Raw genomic sequence first — 18,091 nt, forward strand, 5'->3', positions numbered from 1 at the left:
CTCTCTCACTCTCGTTCACTCTTTATGAGTCGGAAGGTGAAGGTTCACCTTTGACTGCCAAGAAGAGTGGTTGATGGACGGTTGGAGGACAGGGACACAGGCTGATCCCTTTTTCCGTCAGAATGGATCATCTGGCGGCAGCACGGTAGGGGCAAAAGTCATTTATGGACGTGGTTTTTCGGTCGGAAATGGCCGAGAATAGGCATAAAAGCTTAAAACTTTGATTATTTGAAGAGCACGAGCACAAGGTTCTCTCTGCGGTTTTCGGAACTGGTTTTGCTGTGTGCTGTGTGATGTCGCAGATGGGGTGGAAGAGAATGGAGAGAGCAGTGTGAGGAAATTAGTCGTCGGTTGGGTGGGCTGGGCCGTAACCCGTGTCGTGAGGGTTTGACAGGATAAGCATCGCGTGGTGCTCCGTTTTGAAAACTTTCATCACCACCCCCAAAATCACGTCCCGCCCTGCTACGACGAGGCCTGATGGAGGCTTGCGCCCGGGACTTTGTGTTTGATGTCTTATCGACCAACCGGCGCGCGCGCGCGCTCTCTCCCTCCCTCTCTCTCTCTGTGGCAACAGATGAAAGATGAAGTCATTCGGTTAATTGTTAACGAGCCGCTTTCGCAGCGAACAGTTCGGGCGAACGGTTCAGGGCCTTTTTCACGGCCCAGCTAGCACAGCCCCATGGTTTTGTGATTATTTTGCGGGAATGTGAAAACTTTACGCCATTCTTTTGATAGCTAATCGGTACATAATTTGGTCCCGCAAAGCATTCGTGGCGCGGATGGGGTGAGGGTACTATTTTCAAGCTAAAATGCCGTCCCAAAGTGCACGCACCATTTCTCAGCGCGCTCCAAGCACACTCACGTTTAACCTTACCTGTAGTTGCCGAAATCGGACTGCTGAAAGTTGCGAATGTTCAGCGTGTACTTGTCGCCCCTGGAGTACATCGACCGCCGATCGGTTGGATCCAGCAGGAAGGAGTTTTGGTACCACAGCATCTAAAAATGAAGGGAAAGAAAACACAAATGAAACATTTCAGAGAGAAAAAAAAAACATTTATCTACAGTCGGCAAATTAATAGGCAACTTCGCTCTGCAGGTCGAGAATTATTGCGGAAACCCCCAGCCGGATCCCGCAGAGCGAGGATAACATATTCATTACTTGTTATTAATTTTATTCCAACAATCAACGCAATACCTATTCCCACCCCGCGGCACCCTGGCACACGCTTTGTGGGATGCTTTTTCACATTTAATTTTAAATTGCAGCTGAGGAAGTGGCAACAATAGCAGTGGAGCACAAAAACCAGAAATCCAGCCCCTACCGGCTCTGCTCCACACCGAGTGCAGAACTTTGCGCCCCCGGGGAAGGTTTCGCTGGCGTTGAACATTGTCATCATAATACCTTGTGTGCGCGCGGGGTGTCCGCCTTGTGCTGGCCCGGTTTCTGAGCAGCAAAAAAAATGAACTCCCTGGCTAAAGTTTTAATTAATCTATGAAAGTTTCACAACTAATACGGTGCGCCGCCACACCGAGGAGAAGGCTACACACTGCTGCACACTGATATTTCCTTGCAGCCCCCAGGAGGACTTCCGGACTTCTAGCAGCAGGGTGTCCTCTCTCTCTCTCTCTCTCCCTCTCTCTCTCTCTCTCTCTCTCTCTCACTCACTCACTCTCTATTGCGATCCTTGGGGTTGCTTATCGTACACTGGGATAAAGAGGTTTTTATTCCTTGTTCTCGTTGTTGTATTTTTTGTTCGAGCCTTTTTTTCCCCAGAGAGCCAGTTGGTGCATTTCATCAACTCGAGCAGTTTGGGCGGTGGTGGTGACGCTTTGTTTTAGTGCAGCATTATATTTTTAAAAGAACTAATACTATCTTAGGCAGCCAGTAGCAGCAGCAGCAGCAGCAGAGTCTTCTGCTTCATCTCGACGACTAGCCCCGAACGACCTGTCATCAGCTTGGCTAGTTTTGTGGTTCGAAGCAAGGGGGAGAGATAAAAAAACGACAAGCCTGTCTTCAGTGGTGTTTTTTCTCTTCTTTTTTTTTGAGCCAGAGAGAGAGAGAGTCGGAAGGATTAAAAGACAATTAAAAACGAAGCTCTCAAGCTGAAGTAGATAACCGAAGAACAAAAAATGGGAAAAAAATGAAAGAAAGTTTGAACCTAGCAGCTCACTGAGAAGAAGCCTTTCAACGCCTTTTTCGCTTTCAGCGTTGGCGTTCTTTCATGCAAAATTGTTCATTAGAGCTCGGAAAGCGAACAGCGCAGGCAAGGTATTCAAAATCGATTTTACCCTTAAACCGTGTCTGAATGACAGCAGAAAATAAGAGAGAGAGAGAGAGAGAGAGAGAGAGAGAAAAACACAGCCAAACTGGAAAAAAAGTGTGTGAAGAAGCTAATGTAGAATTAAATTATCGACGAGCCGGGGGGATGAGCTAGTGGAACGGAGCCGGGCAGAACCGTTTTCAGGGTTATAGTTAGCCATTATCTAGATAAGAACGCTGCACTTTTAAGGCTTGCGTGTGAATGGCGTAGCGTGAAGTGGTCTGTTAATTGAATGATTACCTTCAGACCAGTGGGTTAATATGAAGATATTAGTTTCTTTCTATCGATATTAGTTTCTAAGCGAATGGATGTTAACTACTTTTATACGATTTTTGTTTGACTGTCTCTTTCCGTTGAACAAAAACCTCTATATATTGAGGTAGGGTTTAGTTGAGGTGTGATCAATTTGACAAAGTATCTTCAATTAAATGATAAAGCTTGTAATAATAAGGAAAAAAGGTCCTCAGTTCCCTAACTTGCTTACTTAATACCTTACTTAATGCAAAGCAAATATTGCTTAAATTTAATTAAAAACAAATCTCCAGATTAAACTGTTCGACCTTTTCCGAATTGCACTTAAGAATATTCGTGTTCGATAAAAAGAACTAACTTGTAGCTATAATTCCTGTTCCTTATGCTCAAGTGCACCAGCAAACAAACCCGCTTCAAATTCTTACTTACAATTTCCGCCCCAAAAAGGGTTCACCGTTGCGCAAACTTTGCGCTACCAAAAACACTAAAACGGCAACAGCGCACCACTGCACACCGTACTTCCCACAGCAAGCACTCCACCAAACAGCAACAACAACAACTACAAAAACATACAACCCCAAATTGTAAAAGTCGTTTACAATTAACGTTTCCATTGCAAATGTAAATAAATCGTTAGCAATTCCGCAAAACCCCCGCCGGGTGGTGCGCACAACTTTTGGACGTTGATTTACATCGAGCGGCAGCGGCAGAAGTTGATCGCAAATGAATTACAAAGTTTGACGGAAAAGTTGTCACAAAGTGCAGTGTGACACTGCTGCAGAGCGCACACACTCGGAAGGAAAGGTGTGTACCCACTCACAGGACGCTAGCCGGCAACGCCGGTATCGTATACACACTCGCCTGGGAGTGGATTGCAACGGGTGCAACTGCAGCAAAAGAAATTGTTGCGCAAATAGTGCCGTGGCACACACTACTGCAACCCCGTCTCGGAGGAGCTGGCTGGAGTTTTAAACGCCCGGCTGTAGTGGCAGTGCGCTGTAATGCGATCTTCGATGGTAGGGGAGACAAATTTCAACAACCGACTGCAACGTTGATTTCGCTCGCATTATTTTGACTTTCATTCGGATGGAATCATCGTCTTACGGGGAAGAACTTATGTTGCAACCGGCAGCATACTTTCAAGTCCCGACGCTCTTGAGGTGGTGCCGAGTGGCCGACCGGGGGAACCGACGCGTTGTACTACACCGATGGGGCGATGGTGCGATGGTGCGATGGGGACAAAGTTTCCATGTCTTTGCAAAACTGTCAGAAATCCTAACAATTAGTGGAATTTTTACCCGAGTTTACTTTTCACTGCTTGCTCACGGGGTGGAACGCCTAGAGGAGGAGGTGGTGTGTAAAGTGTGTAGAGCATTTCTGGGGGAAAGTTTTAATGAGTTCACCTTACCTCCGAGTTCACGTCACCGTGCACGATGCATACGAGATCGATGTCGAAGCCCTCGCTGGCATGAACCCACGTCTTTTCGACGGTAATGTCCGGCGGTGCTGCGGGTTGGAAGAAGGCAAAAGATGATAATTATGGACGCGGGGGGGAGGGAGAAGAAAATGTAATCAATTACGGGATGATTGTGCTTAAAAGTGTATCAAACTATCAAGCGCGGTGTGAGTGAGGGCATAGAAGGAAAGGAAAGCGTAATTAGGGCTGGCGTTTATATAGACACGTTTGTGATGCATCAATTCCATTCTGACACGCTCTTTGTGCTTGAAGCGACGATGCTGTTTTGCTTTCTTTCCAATAAATTCATTCACTAGTGCAATGCTTGCATATATTTCGGTAAAGTACAGTGCTCCTTTTGCTGGAAAGTACAGATTTTCTCCCACATTTTTAACGACACAATCCCTTTCACGGAAAATTTCTACAAAACACAGACACGAACAAAAAAAATAAAAAAGGAAACCATAAAAAGAGGATCCAGTGTGCATCTGGTACCGGTACGCTCATACACCTCGTGTACAATTTCACATATATTTATATCCCAAAAAGCTTTCCCAGAAAAAAAGGACAGCCTTTGTGCTCCCGTTCCAGGCAAGAAAGCAGCAATGCACGGGTAGCAGCATAGAAATCCATACAAACATTCCCCGCTTTAAGTGTTTATGCAATTTTCGTGATCCCATGCTTCCCGCCACTAAACAGCCTCGGAGCTTGCGCGTGGAGGACTGGAGAGACTCGTTCTTTTCCTTTCCAGCATTTCCCTGCAGCACCCAAAACGATCAGGCTCGTTAGTGTTCCGGGTTTTGGCAGGGGGGGCGGACCAGAATGCACAACCCCACAACACACAAACGGTGGCGAGATTTTACGAATGAGTCCCATCGTTAGCCTCCACCCTCCACTCCCTTTTTCTCTCTTTCTGTCTCTCTCTGTGCAACAAATTGAGGAATGCAGCAATGCATTGAAATTGCGAATAAAGGTAAACACCACTTCCCCACTAGCAACCGGGGCAACCCGTTTCCTATTGAACGGAGTCAAATATTATTGGCATGTGCCACCGTTCGAACCGAATTTTCTTACACCTTGCCCCACATCATTCCCGGAGCCCCGCACACACAGCTCTAAGCAATTGCTCTTCCAGATTGCCCAGGCGAAGGGAGCGCATCCTATTCGCTTGTGCATTCAATTTGCTCCCTTTCTATAGCCCCCAAAACACAATATGGGGAAAATTTATCATTTCTAGAATTTTGCACAATCGCCACCGTACGACGACGTGCAGCGGAAACAGCCAAGTTTCGGTTCTTCGGCGGAAAGGAATTTAGCGCCCCGAGCCAGAGACACACAGGTGGAGGGTTTATAGCGTCGCACTAGCGGCGTTTCGTGGAGGAATGTTTCGATCGCATAATGATCGCTCTTGTAGCGCTCTGGCTGTTGTATGATTCATGCAATTAAATTTCTCACATAGCGCCCAATAGCCCAAAGGTGTGTGTGTGTGTGCAATGGCGGGGATGGAATTCGGTGCGCGATGGCAGCATCAATATCCAATTAGACTGATTCTTAAAGCAGCCTGTACTCTGTACGGTGGAATACGTTGAAGTTGATTTGAAATTCTTTCAATCAATCGATTCGGGTACGATATGGAGCTGCGATAACACGATGGTGAATGTGAATGCTAACAAAGCAAAGCACCTCGTGACGCGTTGTGTTTGCAGGGCTGGTGAAAAAAAAGGAAGCAATACTGATCTGAAAGCAACATCAATTATGAATCAAATAAAAACATGAATAAAAACTGCAGAACTGGTTACGATCGCGCCGACCTTCCCTGCTGACAAGTGGGCTCGACATGTTTTTCGCATCCTCCAATCTTTAATTCATCCCGCTCTACGCCACTTGCACGCCGCAATGGTTCATAATTAAGATGCCGCGCGGGCCCGGTAATGGAAATAACGATCACTTTTCAAAACGCATGGCCCCGCGCGGAGGGCAACCTTGACCGACCCGCCCGAAGGTTACTCCCGTTCGGTTACCGTAATTACTACGCCACCGCGCCACTCAAATCATAGCGAAAACAACGTAGCGTAGCGAAGAAGCCGCAAAACGAGGCGTTAACAATCTTCACCCCATCACTGGGGAAGATAGATCTGATGCTACTGCATGATGTATCTTATTGTTTTCATTGCATAAGACACGCAGCCGTTTGGGGGCCGCGATGTACGGGGTTGCTGTATTTTCTTTGCCATTCCCTTTTCTGATGCTGGTTCATTTGTGCTGGGTGCGCAAAACCTGTTCGTACCGGCCGCTCTCAAGTTCAAATCTGTCATTGCGCGAAACCGCGACGAAAGGGATCGCAATCGCGGCACCGATTCTGCTGTGGCTGCTGCCACACACTCCAGCTCAGTTCCAGTGTGGCAGCGCATCGATCCAGTAGTCATCTTCGGTGTGCGGTTGGCCACACTTTAAGGCGGTGCTTGTTGGGACGAAAGTTTTTGCGACCATCATGCCGCATCAGGCTGAGTATGAGTAGGTGTGAGGTGCCGAGGGGGAGAACACGCCGTCCCGCGGGCAGCATAAGTGTCACCGTCAGGCGCGAGAGAGAGAGCGGTTGATATCCCGGAGAGTGTTTGAAGTCAAGCGTGGCCGAAAATGTCAAGTGCCTGCTGCTAGCTAGCCCGCCCGGCAGAGCAACACCAGCGCGAGGGCAATTAATGTGTCGAGCAGCGCCGTGACGCTTGTTGTTCTTGTGTTGTTGTGTTGAGTAGTTGGTGACAAGTTGGGACCGTTGTTTATGTGGCGGATGCGGACGGGGCCGCCTGCGAGTACGTCAAATCAATTAGTGCCGAGTCGGAGTCGAACATCAATTGAGCTAAATCTGATTTGATCAGTTTTGTGGTGGTGGTGGTAGTGGCGTGCGTTGTGGTGAGGTGTTAGTTCCGATTTTGGGGTGTGCAATTTGCGCGCCACCGTTTGGTCGGCCAGTTTTGAAGAGGTTTGCCACATTTAAAGGTGGCGCTTTCCGGTCCGGTGTGGCTGGCTGCGTTTGCGTGCGCAAAGATGGAGAAGACCCATCCCGCTCCGGAAGGCGTTGAACTGTTGGCGGTCAAATCGGATGGAAGGTAATGAATGGGTCGGTAGTGGTTTATGTTAGGCATTGATGGGCGTGTGAACGTGTTGCGTGGGTTTTGTGACAATTAGTGAAAGTGCCGAAAATATAATTTAAAATCCTGTCGTAGTTCCAAATGAGGATACTAGGATGACCGTGGCTGTATGCTAATAGTGGTGTTTGTTGTCCCATTAGTCTTTGCAGTGTACTAAAAAGCATTCCTTATGACGTCTGAAAATTGTTATTAAAAATTATGTATTGTATCCTAAGCTAAAATAATCTAACGCCTCCAACAAAGTATTTAAATGCAATAATTTGGTATTGTACCATCATTCTGCGTTTCCAATCATTTCATAAGCAAAGCCATACTTTCAAGCGCTTGAAGTGAATGCTAGGCAACTAAATGGTTATATAGTGAAATCTCTGTCGAATCTACAAGGAACCTTCAGCTAAAGGCCGGGGGACACTGTCCGTACTCGCTAGTGTAATTTCGATATTCGCTAGCGCATCTGGAGGCGGCTGGTGGTTTTTTGGTCATCGAGGGAATGGTTGCGCCGGATCTCAAAATTAAGTAATTTTTCCATCTTTTTTTTGTCATGAAAATGGATGCAATGCGAGCAAGAAATGTGCATCCACCTTTTACAAAACTTTTCTTGTCCGATTTAAGTAAAAAACATGGAAAAATAACATATTTTCTGAGGCGGCTCCAAATTGTTTGGCAAAATGCTTCGGTCAGCCGCCGCCAGATGCGCTAATGAAAATCGAAATTACACTACGGCGTACGATCAATGTAGCCCGGCCTTAAGAGAGATACAGTAAGAATTCAATAGTTGTAGTTTAGTTGGTATGCTTTTTAGGAACGCTCAATAGTAAGCTGACAGTTCAATTAAAAAGCGTTTGTATGGAAAATCTGGTTTTTGAAAAATTTACAAAAATCTCATGGCCCGCCGAGAAAAATTTCATAAACTTTTTGTATGGAGAAACATGCCAACTAAAAAGCACATATTCAATAGTTGGCAGGGAATCGAAGTTCAACCAGTGAAGCAGGTGCTATGAAGTGTCCAAAAATCCACCGGAAAAACTTAGCATCCTATGATCAATATTTTTGTCAACTGTCACCCAAAATGTCACTTGAGAGAATTTTGACTTTCGAATCGCATGTTCAAGGATATTCGCCTTTGGGAGACATTCATCTTGAAGAGACATAAGATGTTTGGGATATGATGGGATCATGAAAATGTTCATATGAAAGAAACAATTCCTTGAAGAGACTAGAAATCTTATAGAGATTTCACTGTATTTTTCTGGTGCCACTTAGCTTCAAACATAATTGATTTGTACAATGTATTTTCGCATACTTCTGGCATGGTTTGATATGTTTGATGCCATAAAGGGTACCGAAAACACATAGAAACAGTTTAAAAAAATAGATTAAACAGTTAATTTTAGTGAACTTCAACCTAAAACCTTGAGATTTAAAAGAATATTTCTAGTACAGTTGTTACTCTATTGATTCAACTGAAAAAAGCTTTCAAATTGACGTTTAAAGTTCAAATTAATCTAAACAGCGTAAACTCACTATAAGCGGCTGCTACATTCCTCGGCTTTACCAATTTACATTTACTGTTTAATCTTACAATTTTCTGTAATTTATTGACGGCGTTTCAGTGTAACTTAGTCTTAGTTGTTTACGGCGTAAACAAAATGCAGGAAATCGTTAATGTTAGCTTTTCATGTGAAACCAACTTCAAAACTCCAATTATATTCAGTTCAGTGTAGTTTTCCTTGAGCTTTTTCTTTGTAATGAGTACTCGGGAACAGCCAGGGAAAAAATGAGTTTTCCTCCTACGGTGACGGTGCTCATTTAACTTTTACAGTACTGCGAAGTCATCCAAAGTTGGGTTTAGTCCATCCCATGGGGAAAAGGGAACACGAACCCGTTTAATCCATTACTTGAACAATATTTCGAACATTCACACAACCTGTAATGCAATACCCTTTTCCAGAAGCATTTCCCAAACTCCTCAATGCGCTGCTGTTTCCCAAACCAGAAGCCAATATTTGCTGGTATCAAGTTTGCTAGCAGCAGCTCAGAAATCTTGGAATTTAACCAAACACTTCAGCCATAATCTAAGCGCATATGAAACATTACGATTGCATTATCAACGCAGTCACACCTCCACGCAAATTCCGTCTAATTGTAACCTAATTTCAATCCGTACCATTTCCCGCATTTCTGCCACTCTTTCGATTGCAGCCAAATCACAGCGCCGAGCCAGTACGATCCACACAAATACCGGGATGTGTCGAATCCCACCTCGTAAGTAAAGCTCACGGCAACTCCTAGCCGCCGCGATCCTCCAACACCCCTGAGAGCACAAAAAGCTCAATCTCCCCCTTCTTCCCCCCTCATTGTCCAATCCCGTTTATCCCGCTGCAGCACGCTCGGCACGTTCGTGCACGTCATGAAGTCGGCCCTCGGCATCGGCATCCTTTCCGTGCCGTACGCGTTCAAGAACGGCGGGCTCGTGTTTGGCGTGTTCGGTGCGTTCCTCTTCGCGAGCCTCTGCTCGCACAGCGCGCACATACTGGTATGTTGATGGTACAGTTCCTCAGGCTCCTCCATTGCTTCCCCCACGGGTGTGGCTCACATAATTGAACGGCTCACACAGTGGGGCAGTGGGACGCACGCAAAAACACACACACACAAGCTGCGCGCAATAACACAGCGCGGAAAACACACACAATCCGCACAATCTCTCGCAATCTCCGTTGCAGGTCAGCACGTCGTACAAGATTTGCAAGAAGGAGCGCATACCGGTGCTCGGGTTTGCCGAAACGGTGGAAAAAGCGTGCGCCAACGGTCCGGCCAGCGTGCGAGCGCTCGGCACGGCGCTACGGTCAGTACACCAGCGCGCCCGCCATTGTTCAATAGACTTCATTCGTTGGTTTTGTTTTTCTTGCCACGCTGCAGCAACATCATCGACTGGTACCTGATGCTGACGACGGTCGTCGTGTTTATCGTGTTCGTTGGCACCACGCTGCGCGAGGTGGTCAACTACCGCACCGGGTGGGACTGGAGCGACCGCACGTACATACTGCTCGTCGGCGTGCCGATCCTGTTCATCACGCAGATACGCGAGATCAAGTATCTGGTGCCGTTTTCGGCCATCGCCGGCTTTCTTATCCTCGCCAACATCGTCATCTCGCTCGTGTTTATCTTCCAAGAGCCGCTGTCGCTGGAGAACCGGCGCATGCTGCCGACCGCATCAACGGTCGCACCGTACATGGGGTAAGGGTCTGTTTTTGCACACCCAAAAAAAAAAAAACACAAAACCCACTCATCTGTTTTTGATTGTCTTCAAAAAAAACACACACACACACGAAAACATTGCAGCATCGTGTACTTTGCGCTGGACGCCACGTGTCTCATATTCCCGCTGGAAAATCAGATGCGTCATCCGCAGCACTATCTCGGCTGTCCCGGCATCGTCAACCTGAACTACCTCTGTCTGGCCATCCTGTACAGCTTCTTCGGTGCCGTCGGCTACATCCGGTACGGCGATGACGTGGAAAGCTCCATCATACTTAACTTCCCCACCGAAAACGTGTAAGCTGCGGCGGACATGGAAAAAAATCCCCATTGCGACGTCTGCATTTGATCGCCCACTGTCTTATCGCCCCGAACACATAATATCGCTTCCCTTTATCCCCCTCCCCCGCAGGCTGGTTTCGTGCATACAAGTGCTGTCGGCCGTTGCTGTGCTATTTTCCATCGGGTTGATTTTTTACGTCCCCACCGAGATTGCCTGGAAGAAGCTGCACACGCGCGTACCGAAACGGTGGAACGGGGTGGCCCAGAGCGGGCTGCGGCTGGGCATGCTGGCGGTGAACATAGCGGCCGCCTGCGGCATCCCTCATCTCGGTACGTTTATGGGACTGCTGGGGGCCGTACTGAACCCCCTCCTGGCCCTGTGGATACCGATCGTGGTCGATACGGTGTACCGGTGGCCGAACGATTTCGGCCGGCTGCGGTGGCGCTTGGTGAAGAATTTCGCACTCTGCTGCTTTGGACTGTTTCTACTGGTGACCGGTACCATTTCCAGCGTAAACAACATCATTGCACTGTACAACTGACGTGGGTATCGACGGTGAAATGATGGACGAGGTTAGGGGATAGGGTGGGAAAGGAAAATGCTCCTCACCTGTTCGCAGCAGCATTAACGAAGGAAACGAACACGCGCAATACTTACACAGAACCGTGACATCGATGTCGACGTGGACCGATTCCCGGACGCCGTTGTCCGCGGTACACTGGTACACACCGGCATGGTGGCGATCGACACGCTCCAGCAGCAGTGTTGGGCTTTCCGACAGGTGCGACGATCCACTGAACGCGTCCTGGCGATGGTGATTTTGTGAAGAAGCAGACAAATAAAAATCAAATTTAACCATTTTCGTAGAACGTGTATCGCAAAGAAAGGAAAGGCAGCGTGGTTTATTACAGCCTTGGAAAGTTTGATTTACTTCCCAGGAACTTCGATATCTGGCAGTCTGAGCGAGGAAATAATAATGAAATTCTGCAGTAAAAACCGGCTCGATTGTAGGATTTTGTGGAGATAACATTATTGGATAGGACATATAAGCGAATTCTGTATCGATTCCCCGCACTTTGTTAAACCAGGGATTGGCAAACAGTGCAAAGTTAGTTTGAAGCAATTTTAGTAGCTGCCAATAAATTCTGTTGCAGGATTCTTATTTACCATCCGTATCATTAACATAATTAACATTAACCCGTAATTTTACCATCTCAAAATTGCCAATTGCATATAGAACATTGTCCAACAATACCATTGAACTATCCATGCCACATTACACTGTTTTCGGGGTCAATTTTGCAATTAGTGTTTTATCACTTGCGTTGATCATGGGAAATTCGGCCCAAAAACTGCGGGCAATCGAAATAAAAAATAGAAAAATTAGTATAAATCCAGCCATTTGAAGCGATGGTCAACCTTTTTGCTAAATTCCCGTAATGTAATTTTATTTAGAAATGTATGAATGATCTAGTAAAAGTATTACAATTTATCGTCTAAAACGACGTGTGTGAGGTCTAATTTTTTTAAATAGTTTTTATTTCGTAGAAATTTCCATTTCGTAACGAAATATTTGCCAATTTGATAGCTTCTTACAAGAGATCGTACTAACAAGTGAAATCTTATATGAAAAAGAATGAAATACTAAGGAACTACAAGCAGAAGTAGTCCACAAGTAGTACTAGAAGTAGCAGCCAACATGACTTATCGATGGATTCGACAACTAAAAAACTAGGAAAAGTCGTTGTACGTATCAAAATCTACACAACTTTTGAAAAACATTTACATTGGTTTTTTGCGTACTGTACATTCTCATTAGTAACTCCATTTTTGTAAATTGTCTATTGGACTACCTCTTATTGGAATTTGATATTGCAGTAAGCTTAGTACCAAAATTCTAAGGAACGTTCTACTGTTTTAGATCCAAGTAACTCAAATTGCAATCCATGCTCGCAAACCATCCAGACTCATCTTACAAGGCTTTCCAAGTCAGTTTCGAATCTGTACATAATTATTCACCGCATCCAAGATGTTTTTCAACAGCTGTCAAATATTGTATTTGCTTTAAAATGAAATTTCAGCTTTTACACATGATTTTCAACACACAACAAAGAACTGTCAAACTCAATCCAGCTTGCGTCGTGTTGAAAATCATGGTGGAGAAGGTAAGTTATTATGATGGAAATGAAATATCAGATAAAAATGGATTCACACGCTGCACGCGGTGAATAACAATGTCTACATTCGAAAGTGACTTGAAAAAACCCTGTACTTGTGCTGACCCCTGACTGCTAAACTATTCATATCACTACCCATTACTTGCTGCGAGTGTAAATTCAATATGGCGATCGATAAGAGTGCCTTATGTTGGCGTTTCCACCGCTTACCAACCACAGAAGCACAGTCCTCGCTCGGAGCTAGCTTCCGTGCAGCATAATTTACAGCCAGTACGAGCGCACCCGGGACATCTCGATAATAAACTCGAGTGCACAATATTTACTCAGCCGAAAGACCCGTATCTATCCAGGCGCGCACACCCACTGCAGCGAGTGTGCGTTTGTTTTCGCATCCCACCGATCGCCCGTAGCGACGAGACGTACGAGACGCTGCTTCCTTGACGTACCCGGCCGGAAAGGAGAAACAAACGTCTTGACCTGACCCGGTGCGCCCGAAACTTACCTTCTTGTGCCAGTAGATGGCCGGCACCGGGTTGCCCGACGCTTTGCATTCCAGCGTGACCGTGCTGCCCTTCCGGGCGGTGATTTGTCGATTCTGGGGCACGACGCGTATGGTGGGCGGTACTGAAAGTATCGTTATTCGATTAGTATGTTGCAACGACGATGACGATGATTGGCGTGCCTCGACTGTCAAACGATGCCCCAGCCCAGTATCACTTTCAGCAGCCTGTGGATGACTTACTCGGTGCGCGGTAAGCCACTCGTCCCAAACAAAACACACACACACACACTGTCAACGGCAAAAGCTGTGACGTGTGTCATGTTTGTTTGGCTTTGTTTCGAGTCAAATGCAATAGAGGCTGGTTTTGTTTTGCGATCCGTTTTGCCCCACCCAACCGGGGTCGGGGTTTTGCTTCCGCTAATCGATTCCAGTTCAGCTCAAAACCCGGAAAACATCAAACCCCATCAACCGTAACATCGGCACGGCGCCACCACTTACCCAGTATCTCGAGCGTGTGGACCTGGTCCCGGCTTTCGTTATCGCCGATCTGACAGATATAATCACCGGCGTCCTGGATTTTCACGTTCGCTATCTGCAGGTTGTAGCCCTCGACCAGCTTGAATCTTGGATCACGTGTCACCATTAAATTAGCCGCCGTAAGCACCGAGGTCCCCCGACGCCACAGCAGCACGTACGACCCTGTTGGGGAGAGAGAGAGAGAGAGGGTGGGGGTTGGGAGTAAAGGAGAACAATGAGGCAAAGAGTACACATGAGTGCAACTGGCGGCCATATGCTGCTGAAAACCGCAGTGCCAAAACCACCCCGGGGACCCCGGGGTTGCTGTTGCTGGCTCGGCCCGTAGCAGCGTAGCGCACTATCGGGGTGGGGCGCCCGAGGTTTGGCTCTGCGTTTTCACAGTTTTCTGCATGACAAAATAGAACTCGGCAGAGGTGTCACAGAGAGGATGGTAGCAGGGGACCGTATAATAACAATAATGACAACGAGGCACTCGAACGCTATCGAAAATGGAAGCAAACGAAGAACCATTAGCATGCGATGGTGTCCCTTCCAGTGGTGGTGGTGTGTGTGTGTGTGTGTGTGTATTTATGTGTGTGTGTGTGTGTGCCCAGTCATGCCTCAGCCTTGTCCGAGCCACACTCGGGCCAATTGAAGGCAGATTATTAAAAACACAAAGTACAGCGCAAATATTAAGCGCATGCAAACAGCCATCGAGAGTCGGAAGTTCCCGGGGTGGAACTGGACCGGGATGGGAAAACAGCGGAACAGGGGAAGGGGTTGGTGTTAGTGTATGCGTGCGGTTTTTGAAACGATCGGTCCCTGGAAGTACCTACACCGTCTGCTATTGAGTACTTATCGACGCAGTACGGCCCTGCCCCAGCTTCTTCCATTCCTCACTTGGCTTTTGACGGATCGAAAAAGAAGCAGTCGTGTGTTTGTGTATGTGTGTATGTGTGTGTGAATGTGTGTGTGTGTGTCCAAAAATGATTATGAGTGTCGTTAGCCATTTGTCTGAGGGTTCCGTGTTCCGTGGCGAGCAGGGACTAATTTTATAGGCCTTTAATTTTATTTTAATCTCTTTTAGATTGTTTAAGGCTCTTACGGGGAGGGCTTGTTGAAAAAGCAGAGTTCCGGATTGGCGATTCAATTTGGTAGTACAATTATTACCACAAATGAGATGTTTTTTCGTACAATTCTTGGCGCTACAATCAATGATTTCTCACTCTTATAAAGACTGAATGCTGTTAGGAGCCTTCCAGCAAAGCTTAACTCAACCAGCAGCCACAAACAGCAGCTGACAATTGGCCATTGTCTAATTTGCAGTGTGCATTCCTAATAACCGGCATGCATCCATCTCCAGCAGACGGCTGCCTTGCCAACGCGCAGCATTAAAGCAGCGTTGCATTGAAGGGTTTTAAAACTAAGACTCCTGGTCCGGTTCGCCGCTGGAACGGTTCGCTTCCCATGCTGCTTGTTTGCATATCTAGATGGGCGCGCTGCACCTCCGTAGCAAGATTCAATGCAAGATCACCAGCCCCAAGGGAAGGGGCCATACAGTCACTGCGTGCTGGTGTCTGTGTGTGCCAGACCAGGGAGACGGTTGCACACATTGTGGCCCTGGCCCTGTGCACTGACCAACGCTTTGCAGCCTGCTCTGGTACTGACCATAAACGAGACCTGATAAACAGACCTGCCTTGTGGTCTGGCTCCAACGCTATCCCCTCCTCAATGCATCCTTCGGCTCAGGGCAAAACACTACTGCACAAGCGGCCACGTCACGAGCTGGAACCAAAAACCTTATTTACGTGCCGCTGGGAAGCATACAATTGCAGGCGCTTACAAAATTCCACACTTACCCCCGTGTGCCTTACAGTACGGTCAAAGGAAGATAGGTAATGGGGGGAAACTCAATGCAACAGTGGACGGAAAGTGGAACAGATACACAAAGGGCAGTACAGGCGGCAATACTTACCCAGATCCTTTACTTTGCACGGCAGCTCGATCGAGTCGCCGATGATAGCCTTGTAGAGATGCCCTCGAGTCATAAATTTCGGTGCGACGGTTGGTGCGTCAGTATCAATTGTTGAAATAAATGGCTCCGGGAAGCTGTGGCTTAATCCTATTATCGGCGAGTGCGGAAGAGAGCAGCGTTGCCGGGCCGGTGCGGTGTGGTGCCGTCCAGAGAGGGAGAGAGAGTCCAGTGGGGTTCCATTTTATGAAATGATAGATCGTGCACAAGGGCAGCGACAGAGAAAAAAAAGGGGTGGGGGAGAGGTTGGAAAACGGTGTTGAGAAAAAGAAAGCGGTTAGAAAACGGTCTGTGGTGGATAAAACTGTAAACGGTTTGATAAATTCTTCAAGAAATGAAGTATATTGCTAGGAATAATGTGGGCGAGTATGATAAAGAGCGCATTGTGTGCGGACAATGCTGCAAGTGAACAGGGTTTTTTGTTATTTCATATTCCCTTTTAATTTAATCTCTATTTACATTAGTTTTTGAGACACTTTCCGGTGTTGAACAGAGTAATTTATTTGTATCGAGATGTTTCTCAATATTCCTTAAACTCTTCAATTTCAATTTCTTCAACATGATATTCAGTGTGTTAAAGCAGAATCTGGCATCACTTTTTCCTATGGGGTTTCGGTCAAAACTTGAAATGTTTCAATAACAGATTTGTACCATATTTAAAAAAAATAGTTTAAAATACTTTAATTGGATGTGTCATTTAAAGCGGAAGCCGTTCTTTGAGCATTGCAAACTCGTAACATTCAATTAAAACTTTGTATACAAGCGTAATGCACTCCATAAGCATTACAGGGTTTGCTGCGCAATATTCCAATTTCAACAACTTTCTTCGTTGCTTGCATATTGGCTAATTTTTAACAGCTATCAAATGTTTTATTTGAAGCACAATAATTTTTCAGTTATTCCACATGATTTTCAACACATCGCAAGCTGATTTTAATGCTGTTGATAGAGTACAGGTTGCCCTCGAAATATGCTTGTTGGCACGATATCGACCTCGTGTGGATTAGCCGAGCGAGTGTTGATAGCAACAACGAGCTGTCAAAGACAGCTCGAATATTGTAGTAGATTAACACCAGATGGCGCTGTTAGACAGACAAGGACAGAAGGATAACCCTTAAGGCGAGATAAACAAGCGTATCAAAAATAGAGCCAATTAAGACAAAGTTCGGCAGCGGTCGCGAAACAGGTTCAAGTGAGGTCAAGACTGATCAGCTGTTCGAGAAATAGGCGCCATCAAGCAAGTTAGCGACAGCAGCAAAAGATAAAGCAGAAAGCACAGATCAAGCTATATTTTAAACTGCGCAATAAAGTCCAAATAAGCCAGTTCTAAGAAAGTCTTTCCAGCTACTCAATAAATTGTTACCAGGCATAACAACAATGCTATTAATGCGAATTGAGAAGAATACTCGTATCTTGCTGCGTGTTACACTAATTTAATCACTCACACGTGATTTAACTTCCGCGAAAGTCAAATTTCAGCCAAAACGTTGCTAACTGCTGGAGATGCTAATCTCCAAAATGCTTATTTGACATGTTTCTTACCTAAGATTACAATTTTGAACTACGTTGAACGATTTTTAAAGTTCAACTGCATTAAAATTTTGTGTTATCACCGTGACCGAATAGCCCTGAGCACACCCACATGTTAATGTCATACTAACAATTTTCAAATCAAATTACCAATTCCTTCCTGTTAAGCGTTGAAAATCATGTAGACGAAATGGAATACTATAGTGAACAAGCTATATCAAGAAGACTAAATGATAGAATCTAGATTATTTAAAAGTTTACTTATTTGTCATACAGGGTTTCCCACGATTTATTGGTTGGTTCCCATCAGTTTTTGGTGGGTTCTCACATTTGTTTGGAGCGTTCCCGCGATTTTTTGGCCGTTTCTCTGAATTTGTTGGCCCAATTGTGTTGATATCCAATCGGAAAACACCAATAAATTATGCGAACGAACCAAAAATCCATGAGAAACGAAAAAATCGTGGGAACGCACCAAAAAATCATGGGAACTGACCAATAAACCGTGGGAAACCCTGTAAGGACCCGGAAATCCACGGCTTTGTTTACCTTTTTTCTAATTTATTTTGGTGTGTAACGTACAGCTTTATTACCAATATGTGTACAAATACAAGTCGT

The 18,091-nt window shown here is 46.0% G+C and overlaps 2 protein-coding genes across 5 annotated transcripts in view; one reads left to right on the forward strand and one right to left on the reverse strand.

The window, feature by feature from the left end:
• Positions 1–18,091, reverse strand: part of LOC121598411 (opioid-binding protein/cell adhesion molecule) — a 96,865-nt gene that overhangs the window by 13,672 nt on the left and 65,102 nt on the right. For all 4 annotated transcript variants that reach the window (XM_041925230.1, XM_041925229.1, XM_041925226.1 and 1 more), the window contains exons 4-9: positions 15,890–16,036; positions 13,897–14,097; positions 13,399–13,520; positions 11,377–11,524; positions 3,982–4,079; positions 875–996 (exon numbers count right to left, since the gene is read on the reverse strand). In XM_041925230.1, coding sequence (XP_041781164.1) covers positions 875–996; positions 3,982–4,079; positions 11,377–11,524; positions 13,399–13,520; positions 13,897–14,097; positions 15,890–16,036 — 838 coding nt within the window. The remainder of the gene's footprint in view (positions 1–874; positions 997–3,981; positions 4,080–11,376; positions 11,525–13,398; positions 13,521–13,896; positions 14,098–15,889; positions 16,037–18,091) is intronic.
• LOC121598412 (proton-coupled amino acid transporter-like protein pathetic) lies at positions 6,368–11,880 on the forward strand. The gene is made up of 7 exons (XM_041925231.1): positions 6,368–7,136; positions 9,381–9,443; positions 9,564–9,714; positions 9,902–10,023; positions 10,098–10,415; positions 10,521–10,733; positions 10,849–11,880. Exons 1-7 carry the CDS (start codon positions 7,075–7,077, stop codon positions 11,258–11,260), a joined length of 1,341 nt encoding a protein of 446 aa, XP_041781165.1. The 5' UTR covers positions 6,368–7,074; the 3' UTR covers positions 11,261–11,880.

The sequence above is a fragment of the Anopheles merus genome, chromosome 3L, assembly GCF_017562075.2.
Source record: "Anopheles merus strain MAF chromosome 3L, AmerM5.1, whole genome shotgun sequence".
Classification (NCBI taxonomy): Eukaryota; Metazoa; Arthropoda; class Insecta; order Diptera; family Culicidae; genus Anopheles; species Anopheles merus.

What these genes read in the sequence shown, in the direction of transcription:
- LOC121598412 (XM_041925231.1), top strand. Translation starts at nt 7,075, where the DNA reads ATGGAGAAGACCCATCCCGCTCCGGAAGGCGTTGAACTGTTGGCGGTC. An exon ending in ACGGTCGCACCGTACATGGG is followed by an intron (nt 10,416 to 10,520) that starts GTAAGGGTCTGT and finishes AAAACATTGCAG; the next exon opens with CATCGTGTACTTTGCGCTGG. An exon ending in AACTTCCCCACCGAAAACGT is followed by an intron (nt 10,734 to 10,848) that starts GTAAGCTGCGGC and finishes CCTCCCCCGCAG; the next exon opens with GCTGGTTTCGTGCATACAAG.